Source organism: Pseudopodoces humilis, chromosome 12 (assembly GCF_049639895.1).
Source record: "Pseudopodoces humilis isolate 2021_Gansu_Grassland_sample_001 chromosome 12, ASM4963989v1, whole genome shotgun sequence".
Lineage (NCBI taxonomy): Eukaryota > Metazoa > Chordata > Aves > Passeriformes > Paridae > Pseudopodoces > Pseudopodoces humilis.
In genome coordinates, this window is record NC_142211.1 from 17,483,036 (window position 1) to 17,508,612 (window position 25,577).

Consider the following 25,577-nt stretch of genomic DNA (forward strand, 5'->3'; position numbering starts at 1 on the left):
ATCTAAACTAGATGTCTGGAAGAATAGCAAGAATTCCCTTGAGCTTGAGAAACCTGGAGAAATGGGAGGTTGATGGGTCTGTCCTATACCTAGACTGACTTGCAGATGAGGATCTTGAAGTCCCAGCCAAATGAGTTGATAGGGAAGAATGACAATTCCCATTAGACTGCAACATGTGCCATAGCTGGCTGGAAAAAGTGCATGAAGTGTAATTGAACTGGTGCTTTTTGCAAAGTGCTTTGATTTCAAAAAATTGTCAGTTGCTGCCAAGATTACTTTGCTTCAGAAATTTTCCAGTCAGAAACAAGTTTGTTATGAGTGTTTGTACAGAGAGAGATTTTCACTTTATCAACTCATTTAAGCTTCTTATCTGGAAGGGTGGAAATTCTAACCTATGCTCCAGATTTGTGAATAGACAATAAAAGTAATTATTGATTAAATTATTAAAAGTATAACCTCATATCATATTTACTGTAGTGCAGAAGCTCAGGTGGATTTGATCACCAAATTCAGTTTTTACACTGAAGAACTAAACATGGACATAATGAGATAACATTCTTCATACTAAAATGTATTAACAGCTTTTGTTGCAAAGCTGAGACAGTAGAGCAGCTAGATTATTTACCCAAAAAATTTGGTTCAGGGAAACCCAATCAGACAAGATGGAAAAGACACTGATAGAAGATCCCTTTTTCCTGATGTTACTCTCACTCTTAGCAAAATCTTATTTAAAATCAGTTATTGGAAAATACAATTAAGGAATATAGAAATTCTTAGCATGTCACTTTCCTTGTACTTGATATTACAGTTAACAGAAGTAGTAACTGAGTCTTTGTAACTGCATTTATTAATAGCTGATTATTTTCTTTAACCTTTGCCCAGCAAATTTCCTGCAATTATTTTGTATTGTTGAGGGAACGCATAATCTAATAACATGGGATTATCTTCACTATGCTCTCTTGATCACCTTTTATATGCCTTTATTAAATGTTTCTGTGACCTTGGGGATTGCTGATATCATATAATTATAGAATCATAGAATGGGTTGGGTTGGAAGAGACGTTAAAAATCATCTAGTTCAAACTTCCCTACTGTGGGCAGGGACACCTTCCGCTAGACCAGGTTGCTGAAAGCCCCATCCAATCTGGTCTTAAACACTTCCAGGGATGAGGCATCCACAATTTCTCTAGGCAGCCTGTTTCAGTGCCTTAACTCCCTCACAGTAAAGAATTTGTTCCTAATATCTAATCTAAACCTACTCTCAGTATTAAGCCATTTACCCTTGTCTTGTCACTACATGCCCTCGTGAAAAGTCCCACTCTGTCTTGTAGCCCCCCTTTTAGGCATTGAAAAGTCTCAATGAGGTCACCCTGAAGTCTTCTTTTCCAGGCTGAACAAGCTACTCTCTCAGCCTTTCCCCACAGAAGAGGTGCTCCATCCCTGTAATCATCTTCATGGCCCTCCTCTGGATTCCTTCCAACAGGTCTCTGTCCTTCTTGTGCTGAGAACCCTAGAGCTGGATGCAGTACTCCAGGTAGAGTCTTACAAAAGCAGACTAGAGGGGGGAGAGCAGAGTTAAGGGGGAATATGTCACATAGAACCCCCATCCTTATTTCATAGAATCAGAAAATAATTTAGCATGAAGGGGAATTTTGGAGGTTATCTGGTCCAATTACCCACTGAAATCAAGACCAGCTACAAAGTAAGATCCAACTCCAGAGGTGAGTCAGGTTACTCAGGGCTGTGAATCAACTCTTGAAAAATGGAGATCTGACAGCCTTTGTGAAAAACCTGTTCTAATGTGCTGTGGGTTGATACTGGCCAGATGCCAGGCACCCACCAAAGCCACTCACTCACTGCCCTCTGCAGCTGGACAGAGAAAATTTAAAGAAGCGTTCATGGGTTGAGATAAGGACCAGGAGAGATCACTCATCAAATACCATCATGGGCAAAACAGGCTCAACTTAGAGATATTACTTGAATTTATTACTAACAAAATGAGAGCGGGATAATGAGAAGTAATATAAGACCCTTACAAAATACCTTCCCCCCACCCCTCCCTCCTTCCCAGCTCTACCTCCTTTTCTAGCGGCACAAGGAGACAGGGAATGGATATTATGGTCAGTTCATTGTTCATTATTTCTCCCACTGCTCAGGGAGAATAGTCCTTCCCCTGCTGCACCATGGGGTCCCTCCCACAGGAGACAGATCTCCATAAACTTCTCCAACGTGAGTCCATCCCACGGGCAACGGTACCCCTCAAACTGCTGCAGTGTGGGTCACTCTTCCATGCGGTACAGTCCTTCAAGGACAGACTGCTCCAGCATGGGAGCAGGGCCCCTCTCTCAACGGGTCTCCCACAGGATCACAGCCTCCTCTCAGGCATCAAACTGCTCCGGCGTAGGGCTCCTCCACGGGCTGCAGGGAGACAGCCTGCTTCACCATGTGCTTCACAATAGGCTGCAGGGGAATCTTGGCTCTGGTGCCTGGAGCACTTCCTCCCCCTCCTTCTTCACTGACCTTGGCATCTGCATAGTTGTTTTCACATGTTCTCACTCTGCTCTTCTCTGACCACAATTACAACTGTGCCTCAACTTTTTGTTTTGATTTCTTCTTAAATATGTTATTACAGAGGCGTTAACATCATTTCTAACTGGCCCAGGTCTGGCCAACGACACGTCCATCAGGGATTGGCTCTGCTGGACATGGAGGAAGCTTCCAGCAGCTTCTCACAGAAGCCACCACTGTAGTCCCCCACTACCAAAACCAGACCATGCAAACTCAATACACAATGTTAGACCATCCTTCCTGTCAAATTATTTTTCGTAATATATAATTAGATTTTGTCATGCTGCAATTCACATCTATTGCCAGTTCAGAAGAAAAATATGGTTTGATACAAAAGAACCTATATGGACAATAGCTGAATAGAAATGCTCCTAGTAACATTTATTTCAAGGAGAAACAGAAGTTTTGAAATTATTTTTTATGTTCAGTTTTGATGTAGGTGTTGTTTTATGGGGAAAAGTTGCCTGTCACAGCAACTTGTTCACGGGAAAAGAAGAATGTGCATAGATATGTGTGCATTGGAGAGTTACTCTGACTTACATGATCATAGTCTTTTAGAAAATAGACCAGCCTCCAAAATGAAGAATGGTATTGGCAATGCTAGCTGCTATATTTATTCCAATTTAATAATGGACCCTATTTTCACTCCTATTAAAATAAAACTTAAAAGTGGATATTTTTTTAAAATGCAGTAACATGCAGAACTAAAACATGGTCATTTTACTGGGTTATTTCTGTGCTACTTAAAAAAAAAAAAAGAATCTATAGAAACAGTTAGTAAAGCAAAGTCTCTGACACTGTCTCCCAGAGCAGACTCTAGGAAAAGCAGTCAGCTCACAGCTTTGACAGGTGCACTCTTCAGTGGGTTGAGAACTGGCTGGATGCCTGGGCCTTGAGAGTGGTGGTGAATGGTGTTGCATTAAGTTGGCAGCTAGTCACCAGTGGTGTTTCTCAGGGATCTGTGTTGGGCCCAGTCCTGTTTAATATCTTTATCAAGGATCTGGATGAGGAGATTGAGTCCACTATCAGGAAATTTGCAGATGACACCAAGTTGGGTGTGAGTGTCGATTTGCTGGAGGGTAGGAGGGCTCTGCAGAGGGACCTGGACATGCTGGAATAATGGGCTGAATCCAATGATATGAGGTTTAACAAGTCCAAGTGACAGGTCCTGCACTTTCGCCACAACAACCGCATGCAGCACTACAGGTTGGGGACAGAGTGGCTGGACAGTGGCCAGGCAGAAAGGGACCTGGGGGTACTGACTGACAGTGGGCTGAACATTAGCCAGAAGTGTGTCCATGTGGCCAAGAAGGCAAATGGCATCCTGACTTGGATCAGGAATAGCGTGGCCAGCAAGACTAGGGAAGTCATTCTTCCCCTGTATTTGGCACTGGTGAGGCCTTGCTGTAGCAGCCTGGAAAATGGATAGTGTTGCTGCTACCATTCCAAAGTGTTTCCTGAGAAAGCCGCTCGGGTGGGCACAGTCACTGTATCCAAACTCACACACCATGGATAGGTCAGTGAAGAAAGACGGGAAGGGTCTCTTGTATAGTATTCTAGTGAGGTTTTATTGCAAACTCCCACCAAAGGGATCCAGTGACAAAAGACAAAGACTCACTGCAGTGCCTCAGGTTAAGTATGGGATCAGAAGCCAATGGTCTGGGGACACAGGGGCAGCACAGGGTCAAGGCAAAAGGCAGTGACCTATAGAAACTGAGGTAGATTAACCTAATGTTGCATAACACCATGGGGAAGTATTTTTGTCTCATCTTAAGCAGTCAGGCTTTCTGGAAGCCTGTGGAAGATTCTTCCAGGGCATCCCCCCAGAAGTTCCCCTAATAGGCTCAAGGGCCTCCACACCACACCTTGAGTACTGTGTCCAGTTCTGGGCCCCCAATTTAGGAATGACATTGAGATCCTGAAGCATGTCCAGAGAAGGGCAACAAGGCTGGTGAAGGGTCTGGAACACAAGTCCTCAGGAGCAGCTAAGGGAGTTGGCGGTGTTTAGGTTGGAGAAGAGACTCAGGGAAGATGTTATTAGTCTTTGCAACTACCTGAAAGGAGGTTGTAGCTAGATGAGGGTTGTCACAATATGATTTTAAAGTTATTAGAAATGTCTCTGCCTGAATTAAGGTGCAAACGAGACCATAAGCCGATGTCAATAGCATGGGTTTTATTTGATAGTAAATATGAGAGAGAAAGAGAGACAAAAGAAGGGAAATAAATAGAAAAGAGGTAGGGGGACAGAAAGAGTGACAGAGATAGAATAAAGAAAATATCATCACTCCATGGATCCCAACAATGTTCTGTTGGTCCTCTCCAGCTGGTCTTCTTGGTGGTGAAGGTCCCCCTGAAAAGCACAGAATATGATGGGTTAATATACACTCAGGCCAGGTGGGAATGTTCAGATACGTACACCTCGGGGGGGGGGGGGATGGACATGACAGCCTGTTTTGCATCACATGCAATCCTGTGATGCAAGGAAACTGGGGAACACTTTGGGGGGGTCTTTGATAGATTATGACATCCCCTCAGCTGCGTCTCACATGAAGGTCCTTTGGATGTGGCCTGTGGGGTTGGGGGTTCCACAGCTGGGCCAGTTTGTTGCAAGGGAGGATGGATGTTTACTGCCTCTGACCAGAGGTTCCTCCACACACGAGTAAAGCTGACTTCTGTGCACTGTAGTCTCCTCCACCCCAAACCCAGCCACGGAAGAACCTCTGCTGCATTTGGCTCTCTTGTGGATGCATTCCTTTCCCCTAGCCTTGCTTGTTTTAACATAAGCCTGAGATGATTGAACAATAGAGTCCTTTTTATCTTATTTGGGTGGCTTAATTTACAGTCCAAAGTTCCAGTCAGGTATCTTCAGGGAGGCTTCATTGGTTGTAGCTTCTTTATGCAGTGTTTTTATAATGGGCAAAACTCTTTCATAACAATGTTTAAGGCATGTATCATTTCAGTCCCTGACGAGGGTTGGTCTCTTCTCCCAGGCAACTAACAATAGGACAAGATGACATAGTCTTAAACTGTACCAGGGAGGTTTAGGTTGGACATTAGGAAGAAGTTCTTCACAGAAAGGGTGATTGGGCATTCAAATGGGCTGCCCAGGGAGGTGGTGGAGTGTTGGGGCTGCGACATTAATAACAGGGTTCTTTTCTTTAGGACTGAGAGTAATGAGACAGAGGCTATCTTCTCGTGTTCGGACTTGGTTGTTTATTCTTTCCTTATCTATATTACATATATACAGAGTACAAGAAGCTATATACACTAAGATAGAGAGGTGCAAAATGGCTAACAAAAAACTTCTTCAAGGCCTTATATATGTCTATTTGTCCAATTAACAAATGCCAAGTAAGTTATTTTTCTTAGTGACCCAATGACCCAACACCTGTGTGCTGCACTGCAGCATCGTCTATCCAATCACTTATTATTACCCAAAAATCCCTAGAAGAAGAAGATGAAGAAGGAAGAAGAAGGAGATAAGGGACAACACCCTAAGTCCTCCATCTTGTCTCTTGTTTTCTAAAATAGCTTAAATCTTAAACTTTTTCACCCAGTGACTTAATAAAACTCTCTAACTTACACAGTCACATTCTCAGTTTCTTTATTTAACTTAAATAACTTTCTTTGTGGTGTTATGCAAAATTCAGTGTTCTCTTGGATGTCAGAGCCAGGTATCATAGATAAGGGCACATATCTTGTGCCTCTGACTACAACATTTCCCCCTCTCGTTTGAACTAAGAGCACTTCCTTAGCAGCCTTGTCTATCATCTGTTGAAACAAATGAAGTAGACAAGGTACAAACACCAAGAGAATTATGATAACAATCAATATGAATATACTTATCTTTGTAAGTTCTTTTCATGATGGTATAAAGCTCAACCACCTAAACACACCATCCAACCATGACCCCCTTTTCAACTTCAAGTTTGGCCATTTTTTCTTTTTCCACACCTATGTCTATGCATTAACAAGAGAAAATTGATTGTTGCTCTGTTCTGCAGAGTTGTGTGTTTCATGCTTTGAACATCAGTTAACAAATCGCTAAAAGTGAGAGAGGTGGAACGAGATTATCTGCTTAATCAGCAGTCTAATTTGTCTAATTGCTTCAAGGCTTCTGCTGAAGCTACTTGAGGTGAAAGGAGAGCTGCTATGAATCTCTGTCTGAAATTCCATGAGTAAAACTCATCGCAATCAGGTGTGTACTGATCGACAAACATCTTCCCTCTGTGACTCCGGTCTTTTATCATTTTTGCGTTTTCTGTCAACAGAGAGAGTTTTCCAATGCTGCATGGACTACCATTGACATTTGATGGAATGGCGGGTTAAACTCTATCTCTACAAATGAGAAAATCCCCTTTTTGGTAATTGCAATGGAACATGGTTGGGTAGTATGACTAAGACTTAGGTGAAGTTACACCAATATGTCGCCTCCTTGTATAAAGCATGATTTGGAGTAGCATCCATCATTTTATCTTTGTTTTGTTTTGGCATAGAAAAAAATGAATACTATACAAAAATCTATTCTCACTGAGCCAAGGATTTCTAATTCTTGAGGCTCATAGTGTGTTTTAGGGAGGAATTTGGTCAAGATGCTCCATCCATTAGAAAGATTTAAAATGAATTGTGAAAGTATCAGGAGGATATTTTCTGGGATTGGTCATTCACTTACTGGCAAGCTCATCAAACAAGTTGAGAACGGTTTTTCTGGACTTGAGTGGGTCAAGCAGATGGTGTTTAGGCCCAATGCATCGGTCAGTCGCTTAAACATTTTTTTTTTTGAGTCAACTAAAAGAAGCGATGCAGGTAAGATCGCATCACTTAAAGAAATCAACAAAGTGAAAAGGCACGACGGTGATACCTGATTTAGTTTCATATTCAATGGTGTCTCGGTTTTAGAAGACAGGCGTCTGCTTGGGAGGGCAGGAGCCTCCCTTGGAATGAAAAAATGTAGACCCCCTCCCTCCGAATTATTATAATTCTGAAATCAAGGAGTTCTCAGGCAGAGATCTGGGGATAGGAATAACAGTTCTTTACTAGTATTTATAACAAGGCAAACAAGCAACAATAACTACAGCAATAACAAGAAAACAGAACCAGGGACCCCGTGACAGCTTTCTCGGCTGAGATGGGAAGGGATGGAGGAGAGGCTTTGCTTCATTAACCCCCTCGGGCAGTCAGTTCTGGTGCTCCTGCAGGGCTCTGAGGAACAGTCGGCTGGAAAAACCGGGATGAGCAGAGATACTGGGCCGGTGGCTGAGATGTATCAGCAGCTCCGTGGTGGTGCCTGGCACAGCCACACGTCCCAGCAGGACAGGGGGTGCGAGGCCACTAACAAAGAGGGAAGGATAAGAAGAAGCAGCAGCTCTGTCTGGGTGATGGCAAAATTCTCCTCTCCCCACTACAACATCTCTGCGCCCAAAGTATTTTTCTCCAAAGCTGAAGAAGCCTGCCAAACTGTCCCCACTCTCCCCTTTTCCTGCCCCCTTTCCCACCCAGGCCCAGCCCAACTCTTTGTATTTTCTCAAGCACTCACCAAGTACCCGCAGTTAGGTTTTCCCTGAAGCTAATGGGTAAAAATTCCACAGGCAAGCCAGAACTAAAAAAGAAACACCTAACCCCCAACATTATCCACCCTGAATTTTTTCCCATACCAAAATGTTACATCAAATATTAAATTTTTAAATTATACACAAACACATACTTCTTTAACTATATACATATGTACATGCAGATACAGATACAAGTGCAGTGTCATGGGTAATTCACCTAAAAACAAGGTCCCCTTGAGGTATGCACCAGGTCTCTCCATCTTTTTGCATCACCCTCCAAGTGCAACCCAGTCCCTGAGCAAAGACAACCCCATGGATGGGATTGTCTTTGCTGGAGGCAGAATTAACCCAAACAGTTTTCCCTAGCATACTTCTCATATGTACTATTGGCACGTTACCTCGATCTGTTGTTCTAAAGAGCTCAGATTAGGCAGGGCCTGCTCGGTTAGTGGAACCTCGGGTGTTCACTAATGTCCTGGGGTGACTTTATGATACTGGTATCCCCAATCGTCTGGTTTATGTTATATATTAAGTTCTGCACCTTTAAGACTGGCTTTGAGAGCAAGAGAGGGGGAAGAAGAAGCGCGCAGTTTGTGTTAAGGAAAAACATCACTCCCACACATCCCGCTCCTGGACTGTGGTGTCTGCAGCACGGACAGACAGCGGGACAGAGCTTCTCTCTGGCTTTTAGTTAGTTTTAGCTAGCTGAGGCAGAGGAGTTCCCTGGACCTTTGTTTGTTTTTTTCCCAATTTTCTTGGATCTGTGCAAGCCTGCTCTGGACTGAACACCCAGCCAAACCCCGGGAGCTCACGCCTGTGGCCCACCGGGGCCTGGGCCTCGGCACTTTCCAGCGCCGGAGGGACTGATAAGAACCTGAGCGAGCCGAGCTACACCACATGAAAAGGACTTTTCTTCCTAGACTTGCCATCCCATTGAACAGCAAGAGGTTTTATTATTTAATATTACTCAATTTCTGTTAAATAAACAGCTTTTTCCACTTCTCTCTAAGGAATTTTTTTTCTTTTCCCGGACCAGTTAGTGGGGAGGGGCATTTCCCTGGGGAAATCCCCATTTGGAGTTTTCCTTCCTAATTTGCCCTAAACTAAGGCAACTAACCATGTGGCTTTTACTAAATTAATCTCCCAGTTCTTGAAAGTCCCCTCACCCAGTGCCTTCAATCTGGTTTTAAGCAGGCCATTGCACTGTTCAACTTTCCTAGTAGCAGGTGCATGGTAGGGGATATGGTACACCCACTCAATGCCATGTTCCCTAGCCCAGGTGTTTATAAGGCTGTTGTTGAAATGAGTCTCATTGTCTGATTCAATCTTCTCAGGGGTGCTATGCGTCCAAAGGACCTGCTTTTCAAGTCTCAGGATGGTGTTCCAGGCAGTGGCATGAGGCACAGGGTAGGTTTCCAACTATCTAGTGGTGGATATCTACCATCGTGAGCACATAGCGCTTGCCTTGGCAGGTTTGAGGCAGTGTGATGTAGTCAATCTGCCAGACTTCCCCATACCTCTATCTGGACTAACGGCCACTATACCATAGCGGCTTCAGCCACTTGGCCTACTTGATCTTGGCACATGTCTCACAGTCATGGATAACCTGTGAAATAGTGTCCATGGATAGGTCCACCCCTCGGTCTCGTGCCCACTTATAGGAGGCATCTCTACCCTGATGACCTGAGGCATCGTGGGCCCATCGAGCTAGGAACAACTCTCCCTTGTGTTGCCAATCTAAGTCTATCTTTGACACCTCTATCTTTGCAGCTTGATCCACCTGCTTATTGTTTCGGTGCTCTTCATTATCCCTACTCCTGGGAACATGGGCATCTATGTGACGGACCCTCACAGACAGTTTCTCTACCCTGGTAGTGATGTCTTTCCACTCATCAGCAGCCCAGATTGGTTTTCCCTTAGGCTGCCAATTGGCCCTTTTCCACCTTTCCAGCCATCCCCACAGAGCATTGGCTACCATCCATGAATCAGTGTACAGGTAGAGCTTCAGCTACTTCTCTCTTTCAGCAATGTTCAGGGCCAGCTGAACAGCTTTGAGTTCAGCAAGTTGGCTTGATCCACCTTCACTTTCAGTAGCTTCTGCGACCTATTGTGTGGGGCTCTATACGGCTGCTTTTCACTTCCGGTTCATCCCTATGATGCGACAGGAACCATCAGTGAAAAGAGCTTAAGATGTTTCTTCTACTGGCAGTTGGTTGTACGGTGGAGCTTCAGCCCGTGTCACTTGTTCTTGCTCTTCCTCATCAGTGAGACCAAAGATTTCACCTTCCAGCCAGTTTGTAATTATCTCCAAAATCCCAGGGCGATTTGGGTTTCCAATACGGGCGCGCTGCGTGATGAGGGCGATCCACTTGCTCCATGTAGCATCGGTGGCGTGGTGGGTAGCAGGAACCTTTCTTTTGAACATCCACCCCAGCACTGGTAGTCGGGGTGCCAGGAGGAGTTGTGCTTCTGTGCCAATGTCCTGGGGTTTTCCTTCCTAATTTGCCCTAAACTAAGACAGCCAATCATCTCAGAGGCAGCTTGAACTCCTTCATAGGCAGCTAAGATTTCTTTTTCTGTGGGAGTATAGTTGGATTCGGACCCTCTGTAGCTTCAGCTCCAGAATCTCAGTGGTTGGTCTCAAGTCTCCCTAAGCACTTTCTGCCAAAGGCTCCAGGACAAGCCATTGTTCCCGGGTGCAGAGTAGAGCACGTTCTTCACATCTGGTCCTGTCCTGACTAGGCCAAGGGCTACTGCATGAGCGATCTCCTGCTTGATCTGGGCAAAGGCTTGCTGTTGTTCAGGGCCCTAGTGGAAATCATTCTTTTTTCGGGGAGAGAGGGCTCACGATCTGGCTGTACTCAGGAATGTGCATCCTCCAAAAACCTATGGTGCCTAGGAAAGCTTGTGTTTCCTTCTTATTAGTTGGTGGAGACATTGCTGTGATCTTATTGACGACTTCAGTGGGAATCTGACACCGTCCATCTTGCCACTTTACTCCCAGGAACTCGATCTCTCAAGCAGGTCCTTTGACTTTGCTCTTCTTGATGGCAAAGCCGGCTTCTAGCAGAATCTGTATGATCTTTTCTCTTTTCTCAAACACTTCTGCTGCTGACTTCCCCCACACAATGATGTCATCAATGTACTGCAGATGTTCTGGAGACTCACCCTTTTCCAGGGCAGCCTGGATCAGTCCATGGCAGATGGTGGGGCTGTGCTTTCGCCCCTGGGGCAGTTGGTTCCAAGTGTACTGCACTCCCCTCCACGTGAAGGCAAACTGAGGCCTGCATTCTGCTGCCAGGGGAATGGAGAAAAATGCATTAGCAATGTCAATAGTGGCATACCACTTCGCTGCCTTGGACTCCAGCTCTGTCATGGAGTTACTTTACCTTTAAGAAAGTTTAAGTTGCTGGGATCTGCCTGGCGTCTTTTCTCCTGACCAATTATCGGTCATTGCTGAGAATTGACAGCAGTTTAGGCCATTGAAAAGTGGGATCAACTTGTGAACCCTACCTTAAAGTGTAAAACCAGAGCTCTCTTGGTTCTCTTTGTTTCCTGGCTGGGAAGGGCGGCAGAGCCCCAGGCTTCCCGCTCCCTGTCCAGGCCATGCGGCCGGGCGGGGACTGGGCTGGGCCCAGCGTCTCCCGGCCGGGGGATGCGGGCCCTGTGGAGGGGGTTTTCTCCGGGCTCCGGCCGGGCCGGGCCGAGCCGATCTCTGGCTCGGCTGCAGGTTTTTTTGCTGTGGCTGGATTCACTGGAGCCTGCTGAGTGAAGAAGGAGAGAGGGCTCTGGGCCTGCAGCGGGCTGGGCGCGGCGACTGCACTCTCCAGGGCAGCCATGAGGAGCTTTCCATCGCAGACGGCTCCAGCTCCTGCACCGGCCGAGGCCACAGAACTACCTACAACAGCCTGGGCAAGATTTTAACTCTTTCATTTCCCAGATGAGACTTGCGGATTAATCTTTTTATCCAGACAGAGAAAAGAGAGTGATCAACATGAAAAGAGACTTTATAAACTACCAGTGACAGGAAAGAAAAGAAAAGGTAGAGAATTAAGAAGATGCTTTAATTAAGCTGAAGTATCTTTCTGTTAAAACTATGGAAATGGACAATAAGGTCTTGAAAACACTCCTTTAATTCATGACAGTATATAGGGAGGAATAGAGTGTTCAAAGTGTAAATTTTGAGTAAAAAGTAGAGTAATTATGGTACAGTGAAGTGCTGGAAGATTTGAAGCCTTGAGAGGCAATGAGAAAACTGTTTTCTGGTGAAGCTCACGGAAACAGATGAAGAAGACTTTTTGCCTTTGAATAACTTATCCTTAAAAATCCCATCCCTAGACTCATGGCCCATACACACTTAAGAGTGATGTGAAAATGGGAGGAGTGGGCTCTAATAACAGCAGCTCTGGGCAGCTAACATTAGAGCAATGGAAAACTATAAGAAAAATAGTTTTTCTTGTGAGAAACTCCATAAATTAACAGGAAGAAACTTCTGTTTCTCTATAAAGACTGGTGAAAAGACTGTAGCAGGAATTGGGACTGTTTTAACCATAAAAGTTCCAAAGGTTTTGTCTCTTTTGTCATGTGAACAAGGGAATAGTGGGTAGACAGGGGATGAAAAGGTTTTTCTGGAAGTTTATTCTGGTGTTCTTATTGTAGTTTGTCAATAAGCTTTCTTTCTTTTTCCCTTTTAAGTTTTATGCCTGTTTTGCTCTTGTTCTAATCCATATCTCACAGCAAGAAATAAGTAATTTTCTTAGTTATTGGTTTAAAACCACGACAAGCTCATACTGGAGCTCCAGCATGTCCGGCACGGCAGCGCTCAGAGATGGAGTCACTTCATTCAATGCACAATAGTCCACAGACAGTCTCCATTCTCTATCAGACTTGCGCACAGGCTAAATGGGGCTGTTGAAGGGTGAGTGGATTTTGCTGACCACCCCTTGACTCTCTAGTTCTCGGTTCATCTTGTGGATGGGGATCACAGCATCTCGATTTGTCCTATACTGCCAGCGGTGCACTGTCGAGGTGGCAATTAGTACTTGCTGTTCTTCCACTTTCAGGAGTCCTACTGCAGATGGGTTCTCTGATAGTCCAGGCAAGGTGTTCAATTGCTTAATGTTCTCTGCCTCCACAGCAGCTATTCCGAAAGCCCACCTGAGTCCCTTTGGGTCTTTGTAATAGCCATTCCGAAGGAAGTCTATGCCCAGAATACACGGGGCCTCTGGGCCAGTCACAATGGGATGTTTCTGCCACTCTTTCCCAATCAGGCTCACCTCGGCTTCCAACAGAGTCAACTGCTGCGATCCCCCCGTCACCCCAGCAATGGAAACAGGTTCTGCCCCCACATGTCCTGATAGCATTAGGGTACACTGTGCACCAGTATCAACTAATGCTTCATATTTTTGTGGCTCTGATGTGCCAGGCCATCGGATCCACACCGTCTAAAAGCCCGGTTTTCCCGTGCCTCTTCCTGGCTAGAGGCAGGGCCCCTCTAGCACTGGTCATCCTCTCCTCCCTGGACATACATGCTAGAGGTTCCTTCAAGGGGATCATCCTCTTTTCTGTAATGTCTGGCAGTTTGGTCACAGGAGGTTGAGGCTACCTTTACTTTAGTGGAACCTTTCTGGTTAATGGTTCCCTCCCTGAGTTGATGCACTCATGCTGCCAGGGCAGAAGTGGGTTTCCCATCCCACTTTCCCATGTCTTCCTTATGGTCACGTAGAAAGAACCACAGTTCAGCTCGTGGGGCATACCCTCTCTCTGTAGCTGGGGGACGTTGGGCTTGGAGTTTTGGGCTTGTGACTCACACTGGTGCCGTATGGGAACTGTTCTTCCTCATCTCTTCCCTTATTTCCCTCATTTCCTCTTTGAGTTCCTTAATCACAGCAGAAACCCGAGCCTGCTGCGGGCCATGGATCATACTCTCGAAATAACTAAGCCTGGTGGTGACAGAACCCACCGTCTCTCGGCTGTTATCGGCATTAATCATTGCAATATAGGTGGTGTAGTCAATTTGCCCTAGATTTGCCAGACTCCACAACATTTGCCCAGTGCACCTGACTTTGTCGGGGTCATTATCATGCTGTCCACCCCTCCCAAAAAGGACCTTTAGTACCACCACTTCTCTCAGCTGCTGGATCCCTTTTTTCCTGCCCCTTTTCCCCCCCAGGCCCGGCCCAAGTCTTTGTATTTTTTCAAGCACTCACCAAGTACCCGCAGTTAGGTTTTCCCTGAAACTAATGGGTAAAAATTCCACAGGCAAGCCAGAACTAAGACAGAAACACCTAACCCCCAAGAAATGGCCTTATCTCTTATGAAAGATTCTGAATCTTGACATGATTCACACCATGCTTTTACAAGCAAGGCGTTACAATATTAACAATTTCCCACACTTTTTACATGAAACCCAAAGTTCACTGCTTCTGCCTGTGGGATAAAAGCTGTTCGCTGTCAACTGTAATCTTGATGCAGTTCACATCTAGCATGCTTGCTTCTATGCTCTCGGGGTCGTCCGCTTGTCTCTGCGGTTGATAAGTTTTCACGTTCTTCGCTAGGAAGCTACTGCTTTGAACCTGTGCGTACACAAGCATACATTTTCCTCCAGGTTATTAATTGAAATGGACTTTTAATTTGTCCTATTTCTGGATTTTTGACCAGAACCAAAGGATCATCCCCCAACTTTGCTTGAGTACAGTTAGAAAAATATCTGATGATTGATGAAGTTGTTTCTGTAAAAGAACTGTTCATAAAGAACCGTTCAGAAAATTTACAACATATATAAGATTTTTTACGCTTTTTTGGAAAATTTAAACTATATAGGGTGTTATAAATTTTTATTGTGATATTGGCTTTCGCAGATGAATATTATATGTTAAATACTTTTTAGCTATGTATGTACTTTTTTCTTGCTAACAAGTCTTAAGCTTAAAAGAATTTCCTAGGTACAAGGCAAGGAAACCCCAGAGGGCAAGGACAGTGGGGCCCAAACTCTTATCAAGAGAACAATAGAGGCCAAACTGTTATCAGCGGAAGATATGAAACCCATCTGTCCTCAGGGGAAGGATGATGGCCCCGGACTGTTATCTGCCCTGACCATTTGCAAAAAGAAAGGAAACCAAACTCCAGAAAAATGCTGACCAGCAAGAATAATGATGACCAGCAAAAAATATATGCTGACCAGCAGAAAATAAAACTGTGAAAAGCATGATCCAAGAAGGCGGAACCAGGGAGGGGACATGCTTGAATATGCATTAACCCCTCACAGCAAGGAGGGGATAAAAAGGAGATCCCTAGGATACCAGGTGTGCTCTTGGCAGCGCGCCAAGGCACCCGGCCGTTTTAACCCTTTGCTTTATTTCTTATGTCTCCTAATTGTCTTTTATTTATATTAAATTCTTTTTATAATTTATTAAGTGAATCTCGTTTTTAAGATAGGGTTTTTATGCTTTTGAGGTGTAGCCTTTGCCTCCCCCTTTTTGTATTTAAAGGTATCAGTTATCTCGTTACGAGCATGAAAAAACATCAATGTAAAATAATACATGTAGCAAATAACAAACTTACAGAAATTAGGAATTTGTTAAGAAGATACATAATTGATATTATGAGATATATCGCTGTAGGAAATGAGATAAGTAGCATGAGTTCAATGCAACAGCAGAAAGAGGATCATCCAAAGGGGTTTATTTTGGGGTTTTTCAACCCCTTTTATAAGGTGTTCCAATACAGGTTTAACATGATTGGTGAGGGAAACAACACCTCTCTCGTCCCATTGGTGGGACAAGAGAAACACACTCAAGACACCTGTACAGTATTGTTTTGAGAACTACAGTCTATTTACAAAAAACAGTCCTTGAGAAAGAAATGTTCTCAAGAAACTTTCCCTTGGGAAACAGATCAGCCACTGACAGGCTGAAAACTCTCTCAGAATCAGAAAACCAGGTCCACACGATTTTGTAATAATTGATGAATATGTGAAATTATAAGATCATTAATTACTAAATGTACTAGATGTACTATTATCCTAGAGTCTGCAACAACTCATAAATCAGTGATGAACTGGAAAATTATGTCTAGATAACAATTCTATAAGCCCACTGTAAAGGTCCAGCTGCTATATTAATATATTGACTGCCAAGTCAAACTGACTTGAATATTGTTTTGATGCAGAAAACATCTGGGTCTGTTGTTAAATTTTCCATCCAGGTTAAATCAAGGACTGGCCAGGGCCTTGGCTTCAAACTGGAAGGATGCTCTTAGCTTACTTTTCTTAAGCAAAATTCTTAGCAATTAGAATTTAATCAACCATCTATTATTTGGATTTCGTTAGAACTTAATTTGGACAGTACTGAAAACTGCGCTGGATTAAATCCATAGCATACTTGTTCAAATGAAGAAGAAGGTTAAAGAATGAAAGAAACCTGCTCAGGGTTAACTATGAAATATTTCAAATCAATTTTGAAGAAATGCATTTTGCTGTAAGAGAATAAAACACATAATATATTTATCTATAACTTTATATTATAAAATGATACATCAGCAGCAGATGTATAGAGAAGATAACATTTTCAAAACATTCATGCATCAACAACACTGAAGCAAAGTAAAAATATTTTAAACTTTTTAGCATGAATGACAATTACCATTTTTTATGTTATTTATAAAAGCAAAATCAGCAGATATCATCAAAAATGCAATATCCATATGCAATCAATTATGCAATATCTATAAGCTTTTCAATTTATTTTTGAAGGCACTTCATTCAACATGAGCTTCTCTCTGAAGCTTAATTGTGACTGCAACAATTTGCAGATTAACTAACAATGCAACTTACATTGCTTCTGATTTTTGCATTGCCTAATTAAAATGTCCCTATTTAAAGGTAGATAAATCGTTACAAATTTTTTGCCTGTAATTGTCAACTATCTCATTCTCGCTTTAAATATGATTTGTATTATCATTTTTATTGTTGTGAAAATTGTTTATGGGGGACCTGTAGGAAAAATAATTTTTCTTCGAAGTGTCTTACTGAAATATAAGACCATACAATTGCATGTTTTCTCCTAACACTGCAAGAAAGAATGGTTGTGACATTGCACAAGGATGAACTTATCTCTGCTGAAGGGATTCAGTAATTTTCTCAAGGGTTTCTTGAGCTTCAGGTGTGAAGCTTTCTCCTCTTAGTATGTCAAAAAGTGATGCAAATTCATCATTGATAATTGTTTTTTGGTCTTTGAGGAAGGACATTTCAATGGTATCTTCAGAAAGGTTTCCATTCATTGATGTTTTAGGATGGAAAATGCATCTCTTGGATGAAGCGGAATATTGAAGAAACAATCTTTCAGATTAATAATCACAAGTGATCAATCTCCTGGAATCATTGAGAGATTGAGCAGTCTTAGCTGAAGTGAAACAATCTTGTTGGGGGTTAGGTGTCCTTCCTTTAGTTCTGGCTCGCCTGAGAAAACCTGACTGCTGGTACTTAGTGGGTGCTTGAGAAACACAGAGTTCAGCTGGGCCCAGGGGGGAAGGGGGTCAGGAAAAGGGGAGGGCGGGGGCAGTTTTATGTTTTCTTCAGCTTCAGAGGATGACACTTTTGCTGGGAACTGTTGCAGCAGAGAGAAGGGAATTCGCCATCACCCAGACAGAGCTGCTGCTGCTTCTTATCCTTCCTCCTTCTTCGTTGGTGGGCCTCGCACTCCCTGTCCTGCTGGGACGTGTGGCAGTGCCAGCTACCGCCACGGAGCTGCTGATACACCTCAGCCACCGGCCCAGGATCTCAGCTCATCCCTGCCGTTCCAGATAAGTGTGCCTCAGTGCCCTGCAGGAGCACCAGGACTGACTGCCTGAAGGGGTTTGTGAAGCAAAGCCTCCCCTCCATCCTTTCCAGTCTCAGCTGAGAAGTCTGTCATGGGGTCCCTGTTTTTTTTGTTGTTAACGCTGTAGTTATTGTTGTTTGTTTGCCTTGTTATACATACTAGTAAAGAACTGTAATTCCTATCCCCAGACCTTGTGCCTGAGAGCCCCTTGATTTCAAAATTATAGTAATTTGGAGGGAGAGGGGCTACATTTTCATTCCAAAGGAGGCTCCTGCCCTCCCAAGCAGACACCTGTCTTCCAAAACCAAGACAAATCTCCATGAATTGGAGGTTTTCTTATGGATGACAAAATGCTGGAGGATTCTAGAGACTATTTGTTGGCTTGATGTGATCTTTGTGCTATTGTTCTTTCACCAGTTTTTTGAGATCACTCAGTTTTTTCTGTTTTAGGGATTACTGGTTTACCCAGAGAAGATTGTCTGTCTTTCAAATTCATCTCAAGGTGATGAGTGCTGCAGTGTTTTTCATCAAAATTCTACTTCCCTTTCTATTTCCTGTTAGAGGAAAAAGAAATGGGCTTGGCTATTGGCATATTCTTTGGAATGATCAACGGAGGATGCAAGGGCTGGGCCAAAACTGTTAACTCTTTATCACAGTTCATTGAGATGACTGATGAATAGACAATGAGCTGTAGAGTACTGTTTCTGTCCTTGCTTATAATTAAAATTCTTGCTTCTTACATGATGTTCTAGTGACCTTCGTGGGAATCACTGCATGATTCTCATTCATAAAGTATGCCAATTTGGAAGCTGCTAATTCATATTGCGCTCCTGGGGTTAACAGTTCTGGGTTGCTTGGGAAGTTGTAGATGGTTCTGCAGATGGAGTTTGATTTGGGTTCCCCACAGATTGCGTTCTTTGAGGGATTTTGGATTGTTGAGTCATTGTCATTACTTGTGCACTTTTCTTCCTGTTTCCTGGAAGGGGTAGGAGTTTTCCATCCACATCTAGAGTGACATTGACTTGCATAATGCTTTCCTCTTCTGTGTCTTGGGCAAAAACCTGGTGCTTTCATGTTTCCTGAAGGTTCTAGGCAATTCTTTTCTATGTGTCTATGTTTCCCACACCTGAAACATGACTTTTTGTATAATTTTGCTGTCGTGACTTCTGAGGAATTTCTTTGTTGAGGAGTTACGTTGAGTACTGCGAGAGTTCTTGCGAGTCTTTCATCTCGTGCTTCAAGGAGTTTTCTGAATCTGTCTACCAAGACGTTTGTTTGAATTGCTGTGATGTGCTGAGGCATGCCTACTCCACTGCAGGCTTTTATCATCTGAGGCAAGGTAGGCTATGGATCAGGCAAGGCACTGATGATCCATTTGCACTTTGCATTGGCATTTGCAAAAGCGAGACTTTGAATCTGGAGTGTTTTTGCTGCTTCATCACTGCATTGTCTTTCCACTGCTTGTGTGAGACAGTCTATGAATGAGGTGAAAGGCTCAGAGGTCCCTTGTTTTATTTTTGTATAAATACTATCTGGGATTTCAGTTGGCTGGATTTGCAAAATTGCTCTCTGTGCTGCTTCCTTGATGTTTGCAATCACGTCTCGAGACAAATTTGCAGCCTGATCTTCAGGTCTGTCATGAGGATCATCTCCTGCTAGATGAGCCAATGTGAGGGCTGCATTTGGGCCTCCAGCATAAGTGTTTCTCAATTGCATGAGAACCCTGCGCCACTTCACAACCCATAGTATATATTGCAAGTCTATTAGGATTATGGAGGTAATATATATACAGTCATAAGGTACTAAATCATAATTGTTGAATGTGCTTCTCAACAGTTGCTTGAAATATGGAGAATTTAATCCCTTGTCTTTTATGGCTTGCATTAAGTCTTTGACGACATCCTGAGTCAAAGGCTCCCATCTAGCATTTATATTTTGCTTCCCATATCTCACTGGCAGTGCCATGATTTCTGTTTCTGCGATGTCAAAATTTCTTTCTTTTGGTGTTTTTTCCTGATATCTGCCCAATTTGTCAAATTGGATTTGCATCTTACAGTTGGAGGATGTGGTACTTGAACTCTGCTTGCATTTTGCAATGATGCTTCTCCTTGCCTGAACGCTGTGTTCATCCTGTTGGTAATTTGCAGTCCTGTATTAAAAGGTATGGAGGATGCATTACAAGGATTTACCACAGGTGGCGCTCCAATAGGAGGCTGGACCTCTTGTTGACCATGAGATGGCACTGGCGGAGGGGTATAGGGATTATTTATAGAGGTTGAGTTGCCATCTGAAGCCATAAGAAAGTCCCCATAATAGTCCTTCATTTGAAGAACAGGGTTCCAAAGGAACTTTCTGGAGTATGTGCCCAACGGGATTGAGCAAGAGGAAAAGTTGATTGATTGTCCCCTGGATGAAGGGCCAAACCAGGCACTTGGAACAGTTGTGCCAAACCCTGTAGCTTGAGAACACAGGGGTATATTTATAGAAACATTTTGACCAGCTGAGATTTTTATAATGTCTTCAGCACCTGTACCTTTAAATGATCACCCTTTCTTATTATATAAAAATTTTGAAGGGTTACAAGCTTATCTTGATACAGAACATGAGTTTGTCCACAACTCGTGATTGGTGGGCCGGTTAGATTGCTTCCGGTCCTCTAGTTCTATGTGGTTGATCTCTGAGGTAGTAGAGACTAATTTTTTGAGAGCTTTTAAAATTAAACAATGAATAATCCCGAATGCTAGCATGATTAGAAACAGAACAACAAAAAACAACAGGATTGTGTTGACTATTGAATTCCACCATCCTGTGAGTCCCCAGCCTTTAAACAGCTCACTAAACCAGTCTTCGGCTTCTTGCTTAACTTGTCCGATCAATTTCTTCATCTCTCAGAGGGCTCCGTGGACGTTGGGAGCTTTTGAGGACAGGTTTAGGCAGCAAAGTCCTTCAAATTCCTGGCATTCGTGCCCATGCAGCAGCAGAAGGAAATCTATGGCAGCCCGATTTTGGAGTGTGGCCTGCCTGGTAATCTCCTCATCTTCGAGGAGGGAGCTGAGGGTGGCTGATGTTAAGTTGGCCTGTTTAATCACCTAGAACTCAAGCTGTCCTAATTCATCTAGCGCCTTGGCAGCTGCAACCCATGGAAGGAATATGGATGTAGCGACCCTTTTTTATTTTGCCCAATGAAATATATCCGAATAGCAATTTGAGTCTAAAATATCAGTGCTTCTTTTGTGGATTTCATGAGTCGAATTGTCTTTCTGAGCCTATTTAATAATTTGGGTTTGGTTGGGTGCAAACAGGGACAGCCTCCCAAAAGTGCAAGGCCCTCCTTGAAGGGGAGATGGGATTCCTGCCCATGCTTTATCTCCGCAGATCAGAAATATACCTTTAGGGAGGATTCTTGGATGTGAGTGGTGAGGATCGTCAGCTAAGACTTAACTTAGCGTACCAGACCATTGTTTTGCTTTGTATTCTTTTGGATACTGGATTATGTGGTTGCATAGTTTTGTGTCTGGCAGTGAATTGTAAATGAAGTGAACACAAAAAGGTGCAGGGGAGGAACCTAATAGCTCTAATTCTTGCGGCTCTTTATTAGCCTTGGGCAGTACTGGTAACCACTTTTCTATAGGATTTTTTACTGTCACAGCTCGCCGCTTATGGTTTTCATGTGGCTGATCGCTGTGTCTTTTGGGAATTGTATTAAACTTAGGATCACTAAAGCTGGCTGGAAAGTCTTCAGCCTGCAGTGGAATTCCTACCAGACAGGTGGACATAGGGTCTTTTGCTGCTGCAGTGGACAAGCAGATATTCTCTTGTTGGAGTGTTTGTGCCAGGGTCACCCAGATGTTCTGTCGTGGCTGAGGGACGATCCAGGCAGTGGTCAGGCTGCTCAGAGCGAGCAGGATGATAGCTGAGGCAAGGCTCATCATGGGTTTGAGTGTGAGGTAGGTTTTATCTAAAAGAAAAGAAACAAACATTTTTAAAGCATATTCACAAGTCAAGGTGCACAGGTCAGAGAGTAACCAGAGGTTAGGAAGGTTTCTTCTTGCTCTCCCCGGTGGCATCTTCTTTTGGACGCAACTGCCACTTGTGTCTCCCCTTTTTCCGCTGGGGCTGGGATTTTTGGGAACAAAAGGCTTTACTCATTTCTGAGGTATCCATCGGGGGCCTGTAGGGGTGGATACACAAGTGTAACCACGCCCCCAGGTGACAAGTTCATAGGGGCCCTTGGTTTGCCAAGTTTCAGGGTCCCTGATTAAAACCGGTGGATGCTGTGATAATTTAAACTGATCACCACTGTTAAAATGCCGAGTCACTGGAAGATTCATGCTTTCAAATGAACAGTTCAGGAAATTGATGGTAAACATAGCTTTGCAAAGCTTTTGCTGTGGAAATATCCACACTCTCATTACCCTGCCTGGCTAGGACTTGTTTGAGCAACTGCTAGGTACGCTCAATCACAGCTTGACCTGTGGGGGAGTGGGGGATGCCAGTTTTGTGGTCCACTCACTGCTGCTGGACAAATTCCAGGAACTCCTTGGATTTATACGCTGGGCCATTATCAGTTTTAATTTCCTTAGGGATCCCCAGCACTGAAAAAGCCTGTACTAAGTGTTGTTTGGCATGTACAGATTTTTCTCCTGCATGAGCAAAAGCGTACACTGCTCCTCAGCGTGTGTCAATACTCACGTGTACATACTTAAGGTGACCAAAACTGGGAATGTGAGTGATATCTGTTTGCCACACCTCATAGTTTCCAAGGCCTTGGGGATTAACCCCGATGCCTAATGATGGCACTGCCTGGAGCTGGCAATTGGGACAGGTAGCCACAATGGCTTTAGCCTGACCCCGTGTCAGCTGGAACTGATGGATCAGTCTTGGCACATTGTGATGGTATTGCTGGTGGCTCACCTTAGCCTGTTGGAATACATCTGGAAGACGTACCTTTTCAGCTGGGGCAGCAAAGGAATCAGTTTTCTGGTTCCCCTCAGCGATTTCACTTGGCAAATCGGAATGCGATCTTATATGCATCACATAGAAAGGATGCTCTTGAGTTGAAACTAAATTGATCAGTTTTGAGAGCAATCTAAAGAGATGTTCGTTCTCGATGTCCTTGAGAACTGCCTGTTCCGCTCTGGACACTACCCCTGCAACGTAGGCTAAGTCACTAACCAAGTTTATCGGTTCTGAAAACTTCTCAAAGGCTCTCATGGCCATAGGCAGTTCAGCCATGTGGGGTGATCCCTCTACACACTCAACATCAGCTTCCCAATGCTGAGTCTGAGGATCTCTCCAAGTCATCACCGACTTATGGGATGCTCCAGATGCATCAGTGAACACTGTGAGAGCTTTGAGTGGCCTACGGCTCCTTTTCTCACAAGGAATGAGGTGGAATTCCTCATGAAACAATTTGTGTGATGGCACATGGACCGAAATTTGCCCACTGTAGCTGTCCAGAGCTAAATGAAGGTTAGCATTACTCTGCAGCAGGTGCTCAAACATCTCCTTGGTCAGTCTCTCAGGGGAGTGTTTGCCTTCTCCAGAGAGTCTGACTGGGAGGTGAATACACATAAAGTCACAACCTGCCTGTTCCTGCAGCCTTACCCTGGCCTTTTGGATCAGCTGAGCCATCAGCTCTTGTGGCTTGGTGATAGTTTTGGGTCTTTGATGGGAGAGGAAGACCCACTCTCTGATTAAGAGTAGATCTCTCTGCCCCTCGGCCCACTGGAATATTAACCCATGTAGATAAGATAGTTTCCCCAGGACAATAAATTTGAAAGGCAGCTCAGGCTTGAAGTGATGTGCCTGTCTTTCTGTCAAGGCCTTTTGTGCTTTCTCAATTGCGGTTTTTGCTTCTGCAGTCAGTTCCCTGGGATATAGCAACTCTCTCTCCCCTTTCAATAAATTGAGCAGGGGACTCAGGTCTTCATTAGTGAGACCTAGCCAGGGTCTGACCCAGCTCAAGGACCCACACAGGGAATGGAGATCTGCTAGAGTTTTAGGATTACTCATGATTTCTAATTTCAGCAACACAATGGTCCTCGCAGTGATCTCCAGGCCCAGGTATTTCCAAGGTGGCATCTTTTGAACTTTGTCTTCCTGCATTTGGAACCCAGCAGAGGTTAAAACTTTAACCACTAGGTCAAGGGTGTCTTGCAGCATGTTGTTATTGGGAGAGCATACTAACACGTCATCCATGTAGTGCAAAATGATGGCATCTCTTTTTTCAGCACGGTCTGGGGACAGCAATGATGCCACATACCACTGGCAGATGAAGGGACTTGCTTTCATTCCCTGAGGCAAAACTCTCCAGTGGTATCGTTTCATTAGGGCTTCACAATTAACTGTGGGGATTGAAAAAGCAAACCATGGTGCATCTACAAGGTGTAGTGGAATTTGGAAAAAACAGCCTTTAGTGTCCAGAACTGCCAATTGCCAGTTTTTTGGGAGAATTGTAGGAGAGGGCATCCCTGCTTGGAGAGACCCCATGTCTTCAATCTTTTTGTTTATTTCTCTCAAATCTTGAAGGAGGCACCACTTATCTTTCCCTGTTTTTTTTATTAAAAGTACCGGGGAATTCCAAGGGCTGGTTGTTTCTACTATGTGGCCTTTAGCTAATTGTTCGTCCACTAATTTTTCTAGCGCCCTGAGTTTCTGTTTACTGAGAGGCCACTGGTTCACCCACACTGGATTGTCATCCAGCCACGTTAACTTTTGGGTAGGACGCTCTACAGTGGCCCCCTCTAAAAATCCTTGGGGGTCTCAGGAATGGTTAATTTCACTCCCCACTGGGACATGGTGTGTCTTCCGCACAGGGGGCACTTGTAATCAGTGGCAAACAGATGGATATTAGCCAGTCTTCCATCTGGGCCGTCAATCTGAACAATGCTCTTAGAGATTTTTTCCAATTTCACTCCTCCAACACCCTGTATTTTGGCCACCATGGGTTGCAATTCCCAATGTGAAGGCCACACCCTTTTGGGTATGATCGTCACATCTGCCCCAGTGTCAATCAACCCTTCTACATGGAGATGCTCTGATCCATGTGTCAGGTTGCACCCCATAATGGGTTTGTCCTCGCCAACCATATCTGCCCAGTAAACTCCTGGTGCCTTATCATCTACTGGGACCTCTGCTGGTACAGGGATCACTTGGGCTATTATTTTCCCCTTGATTAAATAGAATGATGGTTGTGGACATCTTGCTAGAAGAGTAAGATCTGTTAGTTCTCCCTTAATTGTCATGGGAGCTATTTCAATTTCTGGAGGTGTGTGTGCTGTGTCTCTAATAACAAAATACCAACTATCCAGTCCTGCCAGATCTTGTGAATTGTCCTGAAGATCCATTCCAATGACTGTCCAATGGTCAGATCTGAAATTAAAAGCTTCAGCAGTTACAAGTCTGGATTGCTTTTGCGTTTGCCAGATCTGATTTGGCATGTGTTCCGCACAATTATGTTTCTGCAGCCTCCTCCCCGCTCCCCCCTTTTCCCCCCTTTTTATTAAAATAGAGTCTTTTTTCTGTTTCAGGTCCATCACTTTTGTGTTTTGGCGCTCAATGAAAAAGCACTTTTTTTCTAGTTTTTTTGTTGATTGGCTACAGCTTCTTTCCCGTGTTTCCCTTGCTGCTGGTTTTG

At 44.0% G+C, this 25,577-nt stretch overlaps 1 protein-coding gene across 1 annotated transcript in view; it reads left to right on the top strand.

Annotated features, from left to right (window-relative positions):
• The first annotated feature begins 7,368 nt into the window (after positions 1 to 7,368).
• Positions 7,369 to 25,577, top strand: part of LOC148183452 (homer protein homolog 1-like) — a 123,852-nt gene continuing 105,643 nt past the window's right edge. Inside the window, exon 1 of the mRNA XM_088061482.1 lies at positions 7,369 to 7,374. Coding sequence (XP_087917608.1) covers positions 7,369 to 7,374 — 6 coding nt within the window. The remainder of the gene's footprint in view (positions 7,375 to 25,577) is intronic.